General features: G+C 42.6%; 1 protein-coding gene across 1 annotated transcript; it reads left to right on the forward strand.

Annotated features, from left to right (window-relative positions):
• The first annotated feature begins 364 nt into the window (after positions 1 to 364).
• On the forward strand, positions 365 to 8,853 carry sgip1b (SH3GL interacting endocytic adaptor 1b). Its single transcript, XM_079214058.1, has 20 exons — positions 365 to 392; positions 937 to 1,109; positions 1,242 to 1,253; positions 1,790 to 1,801; positions 2,276 to 2,300; positions 2,802 to 2,865; positions 2,996 to 3,066; positions 3,184 to 3,258; positions 3,356 to 3,424; positions 3,510 to 4,280; positions 5,930 to 6,051; positions 6,159 to 6,309; positions 6,465 to 6,521; positions 6,840 to 6,951; positions 7,231 to 7,386; positions 7,543 to 7,675; positions 7,771 to 7,973; positions 8,263 to 8,333; positions 8,470 to 8,628; positions 8,739 to 8,853. Exons 1-20 carry the CDS (start codon positions 380 to 382, stop codon positions 8,759 to 8,761), a joined length of 2,472 nt encoding a protein of 823 aa, XP_079070184.1. The 5' UTR covers positions 365 to 379; the 3' UTR covers positions 8,762 to 8,853.
• Positions 8,854 to 11,062: the final 2,209 nt, after the last annotated feature.

The following is an 11,062-nucleotide window of genomic DNA, read 5'->3' on the forward strand; positions in this document are numbered from 1 at the left end:
TCCTTTTCAATGTTTCTGACAAAGCAGCGACTTTGCCATGATGAAATACTTGGACTGCGTTGTGGCCATCAGTGTCACGCAACACAAGGTGTAAAATTACAGTGCGAATGGTGACCATTTCTTACCATGCACTTTCTGAGTCAGCAGGAGCTTCAGCCAGGAAGCTGAACGTCTCAGGCAAGACATCTGTGACATGTGATCCGCACTGATATGCAGAGCTGTTTACAGGGAAGAGTTCAGCGATGCCTCTGTTAAAGTGTGTGACAGACTGGAAACAGTTATCACCTTTCTCCTCTCACTCTTCCAGGCCTCTCCCGACGTGGACGAGGAGGGCTTCAGCCTCCGGCCTGGTGAAGAGGGCGATGATATCCTTTCAGTGATGAGAGAAAGCAGTATTGGGACTCTGCTCCTGCAAAACTATTGACCTGTTTGTCTGAGTGACTCATTGGATGAGTGCTTCTCCGCATTAACTAGGCCAAATCAATACTCTCTCCCACTCTTGCCACATCACATCACATGAGTATGTCCCTGCAGCTGCAAAAAAAGAAAAGAAAGGAGCAGGAGGTCAGCCGGACAGACACATTACATTCAGATTGGCTTTCCAGTTGTCACTGAGCCACAGTTCTCATTAACAACTGACCCCGGCTCAATTTTTTTTTAAGTTTTTGCTATCGCAAGTGTCAGCAGCCAGAAGTTTGAAATAGATTCATAGAGAGCTGTATTAAGGCGACTACCCACGAGCACGATGAGTTAACCGAGTGTCAGTTAAAGCAGGTGTATTATAGTTAACTGGGACACAGCAGACAGACACAGAGCGGACATCTCCCTCCTCTTTCGAGACATTTAAAAGGATATGTGATCTTAAATAATGCTGCCGATTGAATTAGCCACTATATTTCATTATATTTGACCTTGTCCTTGACACATGTTCACCAGCTTCCAAGGGGAAGCAATTTTTCTCCTCCAGCGAATCCGAGGACGACGAGGAAAGCAAAAAGAAGTTTAAAATTAAGATCAAGCCGCTGGTGGCGGACAGTGTCAAGTGTGTCCCTCCATCTATGGACGAGCTAAAAGCCTCAGTGGGAGGCCTAGCACTCTCTCCATCTCTGGTGAGTGCTGCTGAACAACACTCTTGTTCTACTGAAGGGAACACATGCTGCAATGTATATATTGTAATAGCTGTTGGATTATGTCTTACTGTGTTTCTCTTTTCTTCTCTCTTTTCTGCTGTCATCCTGTAGAAGAGAAGTCCGGTAAGCCTCTCATTCATTTTCACATCTGTATCACCACCAGCAGAGGATTCCATGGAATGAATTCACTTGAGATGCTAGAGAAAGTTTTCTTCCGCTTGATAGTTCATTGATGAAACGTCTTTATAGCGTCACTCTTTTTTCTGCATGCAGTTTGTGTCTCACCCTGTCATATTTAGGCCTTAAAAAAACCTCACCTCTTTTTTTTCTGTTTAGCTACAGCTTTACTTGAAGCTGTCTGGCAAAGTGTCTGTGTTACATAATGCAAAATAAACATAACACACACACAAAGCTCCAAACCTATTGATTTGGTCTCATTGGAGCTTACATGCCAAGCAACCTATCACATGTAACGCCGTGTGTGTTGCTGGTATTGTCCTCATAATCTTAAAGGTGTTATGACTCATGTTGCATTATGAAGGCTTTGCAGTGCAAGTAAAGAGGTGCGATGTGTGCTGTTTTAGTTGGTGTCCATTTGACTGATTATTCACTCACTCTCTGACCCAGGTCTGTTCTCTCTTCCTTTTTGCTGGTCTCAGAGACGCAGCCCGGTGAGTGTCTTACACCATCTGCTGGCTGTTTCAAAGCAGACAGCCTGAAATTCAGCTTTCTAATCTCTGCTGTCTGATCTGTTTAAAAAAATGCAGTGCAGAAAGTAAAATAATATACATCAAATAAGAATAATACAAGTCAATCGTGATTTAATATGAAGTAGTTCTAAGTATTTAACATCCTAAAACAAGTGAAAAATGTAATACTTTTGTTTTCTATGAATATATATTTTTTTGATATGAATAAAGTGATCTGCCTTATTTAGAAAATATATATTTGGGCCTCAGATATACAGTGTCTAAAAAAGTGTATGGTGTTGCACTTAATCTTTCTGCTTTGGTACTACTTTGGTACTCTTAAAGATAAATAAAACAATTATTTAGAATGGACGTTTGTTTGTACTGTCCATTGTCACAATATATTGTTGGTCTTTATCCTCATGTTATCTATTGTTTGCATTCTATCTTTTACAGGGGCAGATGAAAAGGAATTTGTCCTGTAAGTACACCTCTTGCTAACGGATTTTGCTAACAAAAATTGCTAACATGCTGACAGTGACAATGCTAACATGTGACACTGAGTAAGTAAAATGTGTATCATGTTCCCGGGTTTTAGTTAACATGTTTGCCGATTAGTGCTAAACACAAAGTACAGTTGAGGCTGATGTCAGTTAGTCACGTGTTGGACATCAACCAAAGTGTTGGACAAGTTTTGACCTGACGATAGCGCTAGATGAAAAGTTCAGGGATCACCAAAGTGACTGAGAGGGGAACATGATTGTCTGTATCAAATTATGCAGCGAGGCCGAGATCTTCCTTGTGGCAAACCATCCAATAGCTGTTGAGATGTTTCAGTCTGGACCAAAGTGGTGAACCAACCAACAGGCCGACATTGCCATCCCGAGAGCCTCACCGCTAGATTGGCTATGAATAAGCTAAATAATATAAATACATACAAGTGCTATATAGAGCAACAGTTGAGTTTAATTGTGTTCCTCAGGTGAAGAGATTGCCAGACCCAGACGCTCCACCCCCACACCAAGTCCTGCCCCTGAGACGCCAAGGTCTGTCACTGTTATAGCATTACTGACCACTGATTGACCGTCATTCTATATTTGATTGATACCACTACAGATGAGCCTTGAATAATGTCAGAGATAGAGTTTGTTTTCGATTGTATGTTCTCTCTTGCAGTGACAGGCTGTCGCAGAACGTTCCCGCCTTTTTTGGGCTGCCGTCAGAGACCAAATATGCCAGATATGATGGTCTGTCCCCTATCGATATGACATCACCTTAATTGATTCGAAGCACGTCATGTAGCAGTAGCAGACGCATATTACAAAGGTGACGTGTATTGTTTCTTTGTCATAATCCAATCACAGTGGTCCCGACTGATGTATGGGAAGAATCAAGACCACGCTCAGAATCACCGCTGAGCAGAAGTTTCCCAACGGGAGGTGAGTTGGCATGATTGAACCTCAGTAAAATCAGTAGATATTCGAAATGTTGTCCTCTGTCGTGCTGAACTGGACTGAACTGTCACGCTTGTTGCAGCTCCCCCTCCACTTCCTCCAAAAAACATTCCATCAAGAAGTCATTACGACTCTGCTCCAGATTCTGCTGGTAAATGTATCTTTAACAACCGCATTGTTTATCAGTTAAATCCCTTGAGAGTTTTGATCAAAATGCAACCTCATAATCTTTGCAGCTAATTTACCCAATGGAAGGGCAGCTCGCAGGTCAGCCCCCATCTACCTGAACGTACTTTCTCCTGCTTCTTACCGAGGCTCCCCGGCCCCTGACCTGGACGACGTGTTCGGCCCCGCGGACGGCACCCGCACCAGTGAAGAAACAGTGTCTCCCAGATGGGTTACTTTCACCAGCGACAGACCCCCACCCCCTGATGAACCCGCACCTCCTCCGCCACCGGACTCTCCCGCTCCAGACACGCCCTCGTCGACCCCCTCCACCCCCTGCCTCTCTCCAGGACCGCCGCCAAATGAGCCCCCGCCTTCGCCTCCACCTCTTTCCCCGCTTTCACCCAGGTCTCCTCCTCCTTTCACGCCACCAGAATCACCTCCCTCCATCGTGCTCGGACCTCCTCCGCCGGATGAACCAGCCCCTCCCCTGCCTCCCAACTTCTCCCCCTCTAATTCGCCTCCTCTGTGCTTCGACGACGAGGGGACCGATGAAGAAGTGCTGCAGTTTGCAGAGTACTGTTCGTCCCCTGCCCCCACCAGCCCCGTGCCCCCTCTGCCTGCAGAGCGGAGGTCTCCTCGGCCTGGGGTCACATCTCCTCTGGTCCTGGGGGGTGTAGGGGGAAAGAGGACTCCAGAGGGAGCATACCTGAGAGATGATATCCCAGACTTTGTGGGTTCACCCAGAGAGCTGACGTCGAGTTTCAGGGGCACGCCACCTCCTCTCCCTCCAACCACGTACAGGTCTATTATGTCTTCCCCAGGGCCCTACTCAGGCAGCAGTGAGTACACTGGTCTCTTTCTCAATGTTTTCCATCATAAATAAGCTGCCTGCACACTAAGATTGGAGCAGTCTATTTCAAATCTGGAGTGTCCTTTAGCCTGGTTGGTTTGAAAAAGGGAGAATGACGATGCCATACATACATGTCTGAAATGCCTCTTTTTTTGTCATGTAATCTGAACCAGCTATAGAACAGTCATCACCATCTCATGAACAGCAGTATCTTTTTTCAGTAAATGTAAACATTCATATCGTTATGATTTTTTGCATATAAACACAGGGAAAAGTATTTCTGCTACTAGCGGACTCATTTATTATGTAGCAAGCTTTCTCCAGAGCAGCTTTACAAGCACACGATAGTGACACAATTTATTAAATTCTCTATTTTGCCAGGTACTTTCCGTTGATAGTGAATAGTGTAACATTATATTCATTCAGTCACCAAAAATAATGATTTCGTAATGTATGTACGCTTGATAATATTATACAATAGCAAACTACTCTTTTGTCATTTGTAAGGATGGAAAGAATATGCTAATTTCAATATTAGACATAATCATTACATCATCAATATAATGGTAAAACCTCTTTTGATGTCAAAGTTGCTGGTTGATGTAACTATTCAAAGTACTTTATCATATTATCTTCAATTTTGTGGGAAACTTTCATAATTGCTTCGTTAGTTTGAGCTACACTGGCTGATGACTAATTCACTTCTTCTAGAAAGAGTTCTTCATTACAAAAATGCCGACCTAAAAGAAACACACATCATTTTTCAACGTAATGTAGTTGAAGCTATTCTGTAATCACTGATCAAAGCTGTATTCATAATGTCATAAGCAACACTGATTATGATGAAACAAAACTTTTTTTTTCAAATACAATTTTAGGAATACAATGTGACAGATTCATTGTACCTGCCAAAGGTAACTATGGACATGAGCACAAACCGTGAAACCTACCGTTTGCGACTCCCTCACATATTGAGGCGCAGTAACTGTTCCCGTTATAATGTAACATATTTATTTCCCTCAGTTTAGAAATCCAAACTTACCAAACCAATTTTGTTGAGAGAAAACGTGTAATGTTGTCTGTCACACATAAAATAAGTAAACATGTCAGTGTCAGTGCTAATTTTGAGTAAATGGGTTTCTAACTAGTGATATGATTGTGAGGAAACAACCGCTGTGTTCCTTATCCTTAGCACTGTAACTCTGTGAGGTTCGCATACTTGTTCAATTCCAAGGTGACCACCGACAAAGAACCTATGTTACAGGGTCAATGTGTGCCTGTGGTCAATGGAGTTATGAAGTGGCCTCCAAAAGGCTCTGCAGTGATTTTGTGGAATCCCAGAACCAGACAGACAGCTATCCTCATTAATTTTTGCTACTGAAAAGAGTCAGAAGTAAGAGGTGATTGTTTTTTTTATTACTTGTCAAAGTAAAATATGGTAACATTCAGAAACAACTCCTCAAAATTGTCTTGAATTTTGACCACAAGTTACAGGCTAAAGAACATTCCGGTAAGGGCAAACAGTGCTCGCTCTGTGAAAGTGACATGAGTGGTAATGTTTGAGCTGATGTTGAATGATAATCTCTCTCACTATGATCTGAAGGCAGTGCTAACCCCAGACACTGGTATGTGCCGCAGGCCCCTCGTCCCCAGCTCGTCCCGCTACACCTCAGTCTCGAGGCAGTCCGGGTCCTCCGCCTCCTCCTCCTCGACCGTCCTCGCGACCAAAGCTGCCCCCAGGGAAACCAATCACAGACCCGGTACATGTCAAAAGTCCTTTGTCTCTGGTTGCCTTCTTCTCCTTTGATGACAGTCTCTCTGTTATTTGAATAAAATAGGTTAAATTGTTGTTATGTGCTGTGTCCAGACTCGGCCCTTCAGTCCTCCGGTTTCAGGCAGCCCCCCACCTTTCGCCCCCCTGGCCCGGGCAGAGAGCTCTTCCTCAATTTCCTCCATTACTTTACAGAGTGCAGCATCCACTCCAACCTTAGGAAGGGACCTCAACATGTCCTCCGCAGGTACACTGCCAGCATCGTCATCTTGCTCTTCTTGTTTTTCTTTAGCCTCACATCTCAGTCTGTGTCCACGTTGTCTGTCGCTCATCATCGTGTTCTTGCCTCACACTTTTGTCCCTCTCCATGATTCTCTCCTCCTCATGTCTCTGCTCAATCAGAGGCCTCACAGCCTCTGGTATGGTTTGACCACGGCAGGTTTTATTTAGCTTTTGAAGGTGAGTTGAGCCAGATTGCTACTGTAGTCCCACTAGTGCATGGGCTGAAAGCAACTGCCCTCCTTTTACCCGCAGTCCTCTCCATGTTCATGTTCACTGAGCCAGAATATTGCTGCCCATCCCATCCTATGTCCCGCTCACTCACCTGCAATCTGGTTTCTAGATGGATTGTTGAGTTTGAATTGTTTTTCTGTTTGGTTTATATTCGCCTATCCTTTGCATATCACCCATAGCTAAATATTTGAGCATATACGGAAAAAGACATTATACATAATCTACGTGTATATTAGGTGTATTTAATGTGTGTGTTATCAACAGGATGCTCCAGAGGACCCAGTCCACTCACCATGGGACCCCAAGACACTCTGCCAGTGGCGGCTGCCTTCACAGAAACTATCAATGCCTACTTCAAAGGCGCAGACCCCAGCAAGTAGGCCCGCATTTTGTTGTTTTGGACAGTGTGACCATTACTGAGCTAATGACCATTGATGAAATTAAAAAAAAGGTGGAACACAGAGCCAGCTTTTAATTTTGTTATGAGTAGCAAGATGTAGAGTCTCATTTTATAGACCAATAAAGTGAATACATTCCTGGCAGATACAAAAAGACTTTGCACTTCAGTTTTGACATCAAAGGGATTCTGGGAGTGTGTGTGTGTTTTTGTTCAACATGATCTCTGAGATCTGCCTTTTCCCTGCCTCCGTCCCAGATGTGTTGTGAAGATCTCAGGGGAGATGGTGCTATCCTTCCCTGCGGGCATAACCAGGCATTTTGCCAGCCACCCAACTCAACCCATCCTCACCTTTTGCATCAGCAACTACAGCCGACTGGAGCAGGTTCTCCCCAATCCACAGCTGTTGTGCTGGTAAGAATGACAATTCAGGCAAACACACAATACAGTATCACTGGTCTTTGTTTTTATAATACATACATGGTATTAGTATGTAATTATGATGCTCACGTGGCTGATGGAGTTGATGTTGGGATTGTCTGAATCCAATACGTACCTCTCATTCCTCAGTGACTCCATAATAGACAGTGTAGACACCAAGGAGTTCTGGGTAAATATGCCAAACTTGATGAGCCATCTGAAAAGAGTGGCTGAACAGAAGCCTCAGGCGACATACTACAACGTGGACATGATCAAATATCAGGTATCAAATATCCCTTTAACTATGTATCAAATTGATCTAACTTTAGTATCCATCCATCCATGGACCTCACCGTCTTGTGTTTCTGTGTGTCTCAGGTGTCAACAGAGGGGGTCCAGTCCACTCCTCTGAACCTGGCGGTGAGCTGGAGAGGCGATCTCACAAGCACAGACCTGAGAATAGACTACAAATACAACACAGAGGCTATGACCGCCCCCGTGCCACTACACAACCTCCAGTTCCTGGTTCCTGTGGATGGAGGCATGGCCAAACTCCAGGCCATGATCCCCCCCGCCACCTGGTAAGGGCATGCATTCAGAATCGGTCTCATATAGAGGGGCTAAGGCCAACATAGCACCATTACTCACCCTTTGGCCCAAATTATGGGATGTTTGGATGGATGATATGTTGCAAGTATGAAATGTATGTTTTTCAATCAAACAGATGCCACATTAGACCAAATATTGAATATGTCTTCAAGTTTTTCTGTATAAGCGTGGACATGGAATTAGGCAGAAAGGTTTTTTATGGCTTCATGCATATCAGACAGCAACATGTCCTCTGTCATGTGGAATTGCTTTCTCATAAAGGAATCCAGAGCAGCAGACGATACAGTGGAAAATCCCCAGTCTCTCTCATAGATCTGAAAATGGAGGCAAGTGTTCATTTTTGCGTTTATTCATGTTTTTATAATCTTGTTCTTGTTGAATCAATCTCATTATATTTTCTCTAATTTGACTGGACTGAAATCCCAGTTACAAACCTATCAATACTGCATCTTTGTCCTTCAGGAGTAGGGGCTCTTCTGGGCCGGTTCCAGATGACAGAAGGTCCCTGTAAACCCTCACAGCTGGCAGTCCAATTCAGCAGTGAGGGGTGCACTCTGTCAGGGTGCGACATCCAGCTGGTCGGGACTGGTTACCGGCTATCGCTGATCAAGAAGAGATTTGCTACAGGTCAGTTTGAGTATCAGAAATTTGTGTTCCCTCTTTGGTGTAATCATCTAAATGCACACAGACACTCTGAACATCTCCGCTTCTCTGACGTGTTTCGTTTTGCTTCACAGGGAAATATTTGGCGGATAATTAGTGGACCTTTTTGTGAACGGAACCAAAAGAATCAATGGCTTAAGACTGTGAAGACTATGGATCCATCCCATGTTTAGTGCATTTAAAACGTTATCTTTTGCAACCATTAAAATTAATGGTTGAGATTTAACAGAATAACAGAAAACACACAGATGATATTTGACTTCCTAACATCATATTCAGTAGACTGACTGCTGCTGAGTTTATGCAAGTAAATACAAATCTAGCGTTTTGTGCACTTGGGAGAAATATGAAGTAAAGCATAGGGAAACCCTGATTCTTTGTTCTCGTTAACTTAATTGTGGATTCATACAGTGATCCAGCCTTATTCATTGCAGTTCTTTTTGTCTAACTGGTCGTCATTGCAAATGCACTGTAAAAGACAATGTGAATAGAATATATAATATTAAAACAATCTTAAACACGGTGGAAAAGGCTGGAAAATGCAAAAAATAAATAAAAAAATCAGTGTAGTTTAGAGTTGCTTTGCAGTTGTATTTTCAGTAAGTTTTAGGTTCCATGGTAATATCTGATTTACACTGCCACATCAAATCAGATTTCCCCCCCCCCCCCCACCATGTGAACAACGATCTTTATCGTTGTCGAAGCAGAATGGATGTTTCTGTGTAGACAGCCTTTGACATGCCCTTTCTATCAGTCTTGTGATTAAAGGTGACTGGTCAGTTCATAGTTTAAAATGTCCCACAGTGCTCAAATAGCACTCTTCATCTGAAGGAGCTTTTTTATATGGAATTGTATTTGTGTCTCAATCGGATTGCATGAAGGGGAATTTTGAGCACACCAAAACTTTGTTTGCAAGAAAAGTAATTATATTTTGTATATTGTCATGCAAAGAATACTCTAATTGGAGCAGATATATTATTTTACTTGTTTGCCTTATCTTAAATTTAAATTCTAGTTTACAATCAATATGTTATATAGTAACACTGGATCACATCATTGCTTTATGTGAATGAGGTTGCTCGTAGTGACAAAAGGCAGACTTTCCATCAGGAGTAAAACAGGCCTAAAAGGAGACTAAATATTTGACTTACATTCATCCAGTGGCCAGAAACATGAAACCAAACAAATGCTCTTGCTACTGAGTGTCTGCTTGATGTGTGCAACTGTTTGCTAACAAGTTCCCCATGTCATCTTAAAAGATCAAATGTCCGTTTTGTGTTCACAGACGGTTTCCGCTGCCAAAAAAATCATCAAATTGCATGTTTAGGGTGCGCTTATGTTGTTAATTGCAGAATAGATTTTCTTTTGCTCAGATGAAATCCTTTTTCCGTTATGATAATTTCTCGACAAAACGTCATTAATGTGCTTGCAAAAAAAAAACATCTTGTCCCGTCCTGCGATCAGGATGGACGCACACATAACGCTAAATGTTTACACATGCAGCCTTTACCACTACTTCAATGGCCGTTAACGGGTCATGTGAGCAGAGAGTTGAAACTGTAAGTAAATCAGTTACAGAAGTTTGACCTTCTGAAGAACAAAAGCATTACTTTATCACTATGAGCGTGTGCAATGCTGAGATACATACACTTTTCCACATCAAAGGACTAGACACAATACTTGTGTCGTATTTGTGGTGGTGTGTGAGTGGTAAAATTGTGTAACAAAGCGATACTTGTGTGAATGACAGAAGCTGCTACTTTCACTGGATTCAGTTCATTTGTTCTGTTAATGTCACAGAAATTGTGTTTGAAAGGGCCTTAAGGTGTAAGATGCATACACAGCCAGACGTGAGTGCCATATGGGGGCGAGAACGGGCTTTAAGTTTCAGGATGAATAAAGAGGGCGGACGATTGTAGGAGTTGCCTTTGATGCTGCTTAAAAACTTGGCCAATTCCTTTGACCATGATCTTTGATAGAGGTCTTGACAAAGATTATTGGGGACATCACAGAGTAATGAAAAGAAATGACAGCGCTATTCATGTCCCTGTCTTATTTTCTTCCTTTTCCACCATGTTAAATAATAAATGTTTTATCATTTTTTAATAGCAATATTTAAGTGTAAAAAGTGTACATAAAAAGGTATGTTTCAAATATTTCTCTGGGCATATGGATGTGTCTGTGATTGTCTCTTGATTTATTGATGTCAGCACTCATGATGAATTAGGTCCTATGTAACAACACTCTTCATCTATTATTTATGTGGGTTTCTTGTACCAAAAAAAAGTGTTGCTGTTGACGAATAACTCCAAACGTTGCCGCATGAAATCTGCATTTCTCCATTCCAGTCTTATCAACACAATACCAATTTATCCATTTCAATAAGGTCCTGATACGT

The sequence above is a fragment of the Taurulus bubalis genome (genome assembly GCF_910589615.1).
Source record: "Taurulus bubalis genome assembly, chromosome: 1".
Taxonomy (NCBI): domain Eukaryota; kingdom Metazoa; phylum Chordata; class Actinopteri; order Perciformes; family Cottidae; genus Taurulus; species Taurulus bubalis.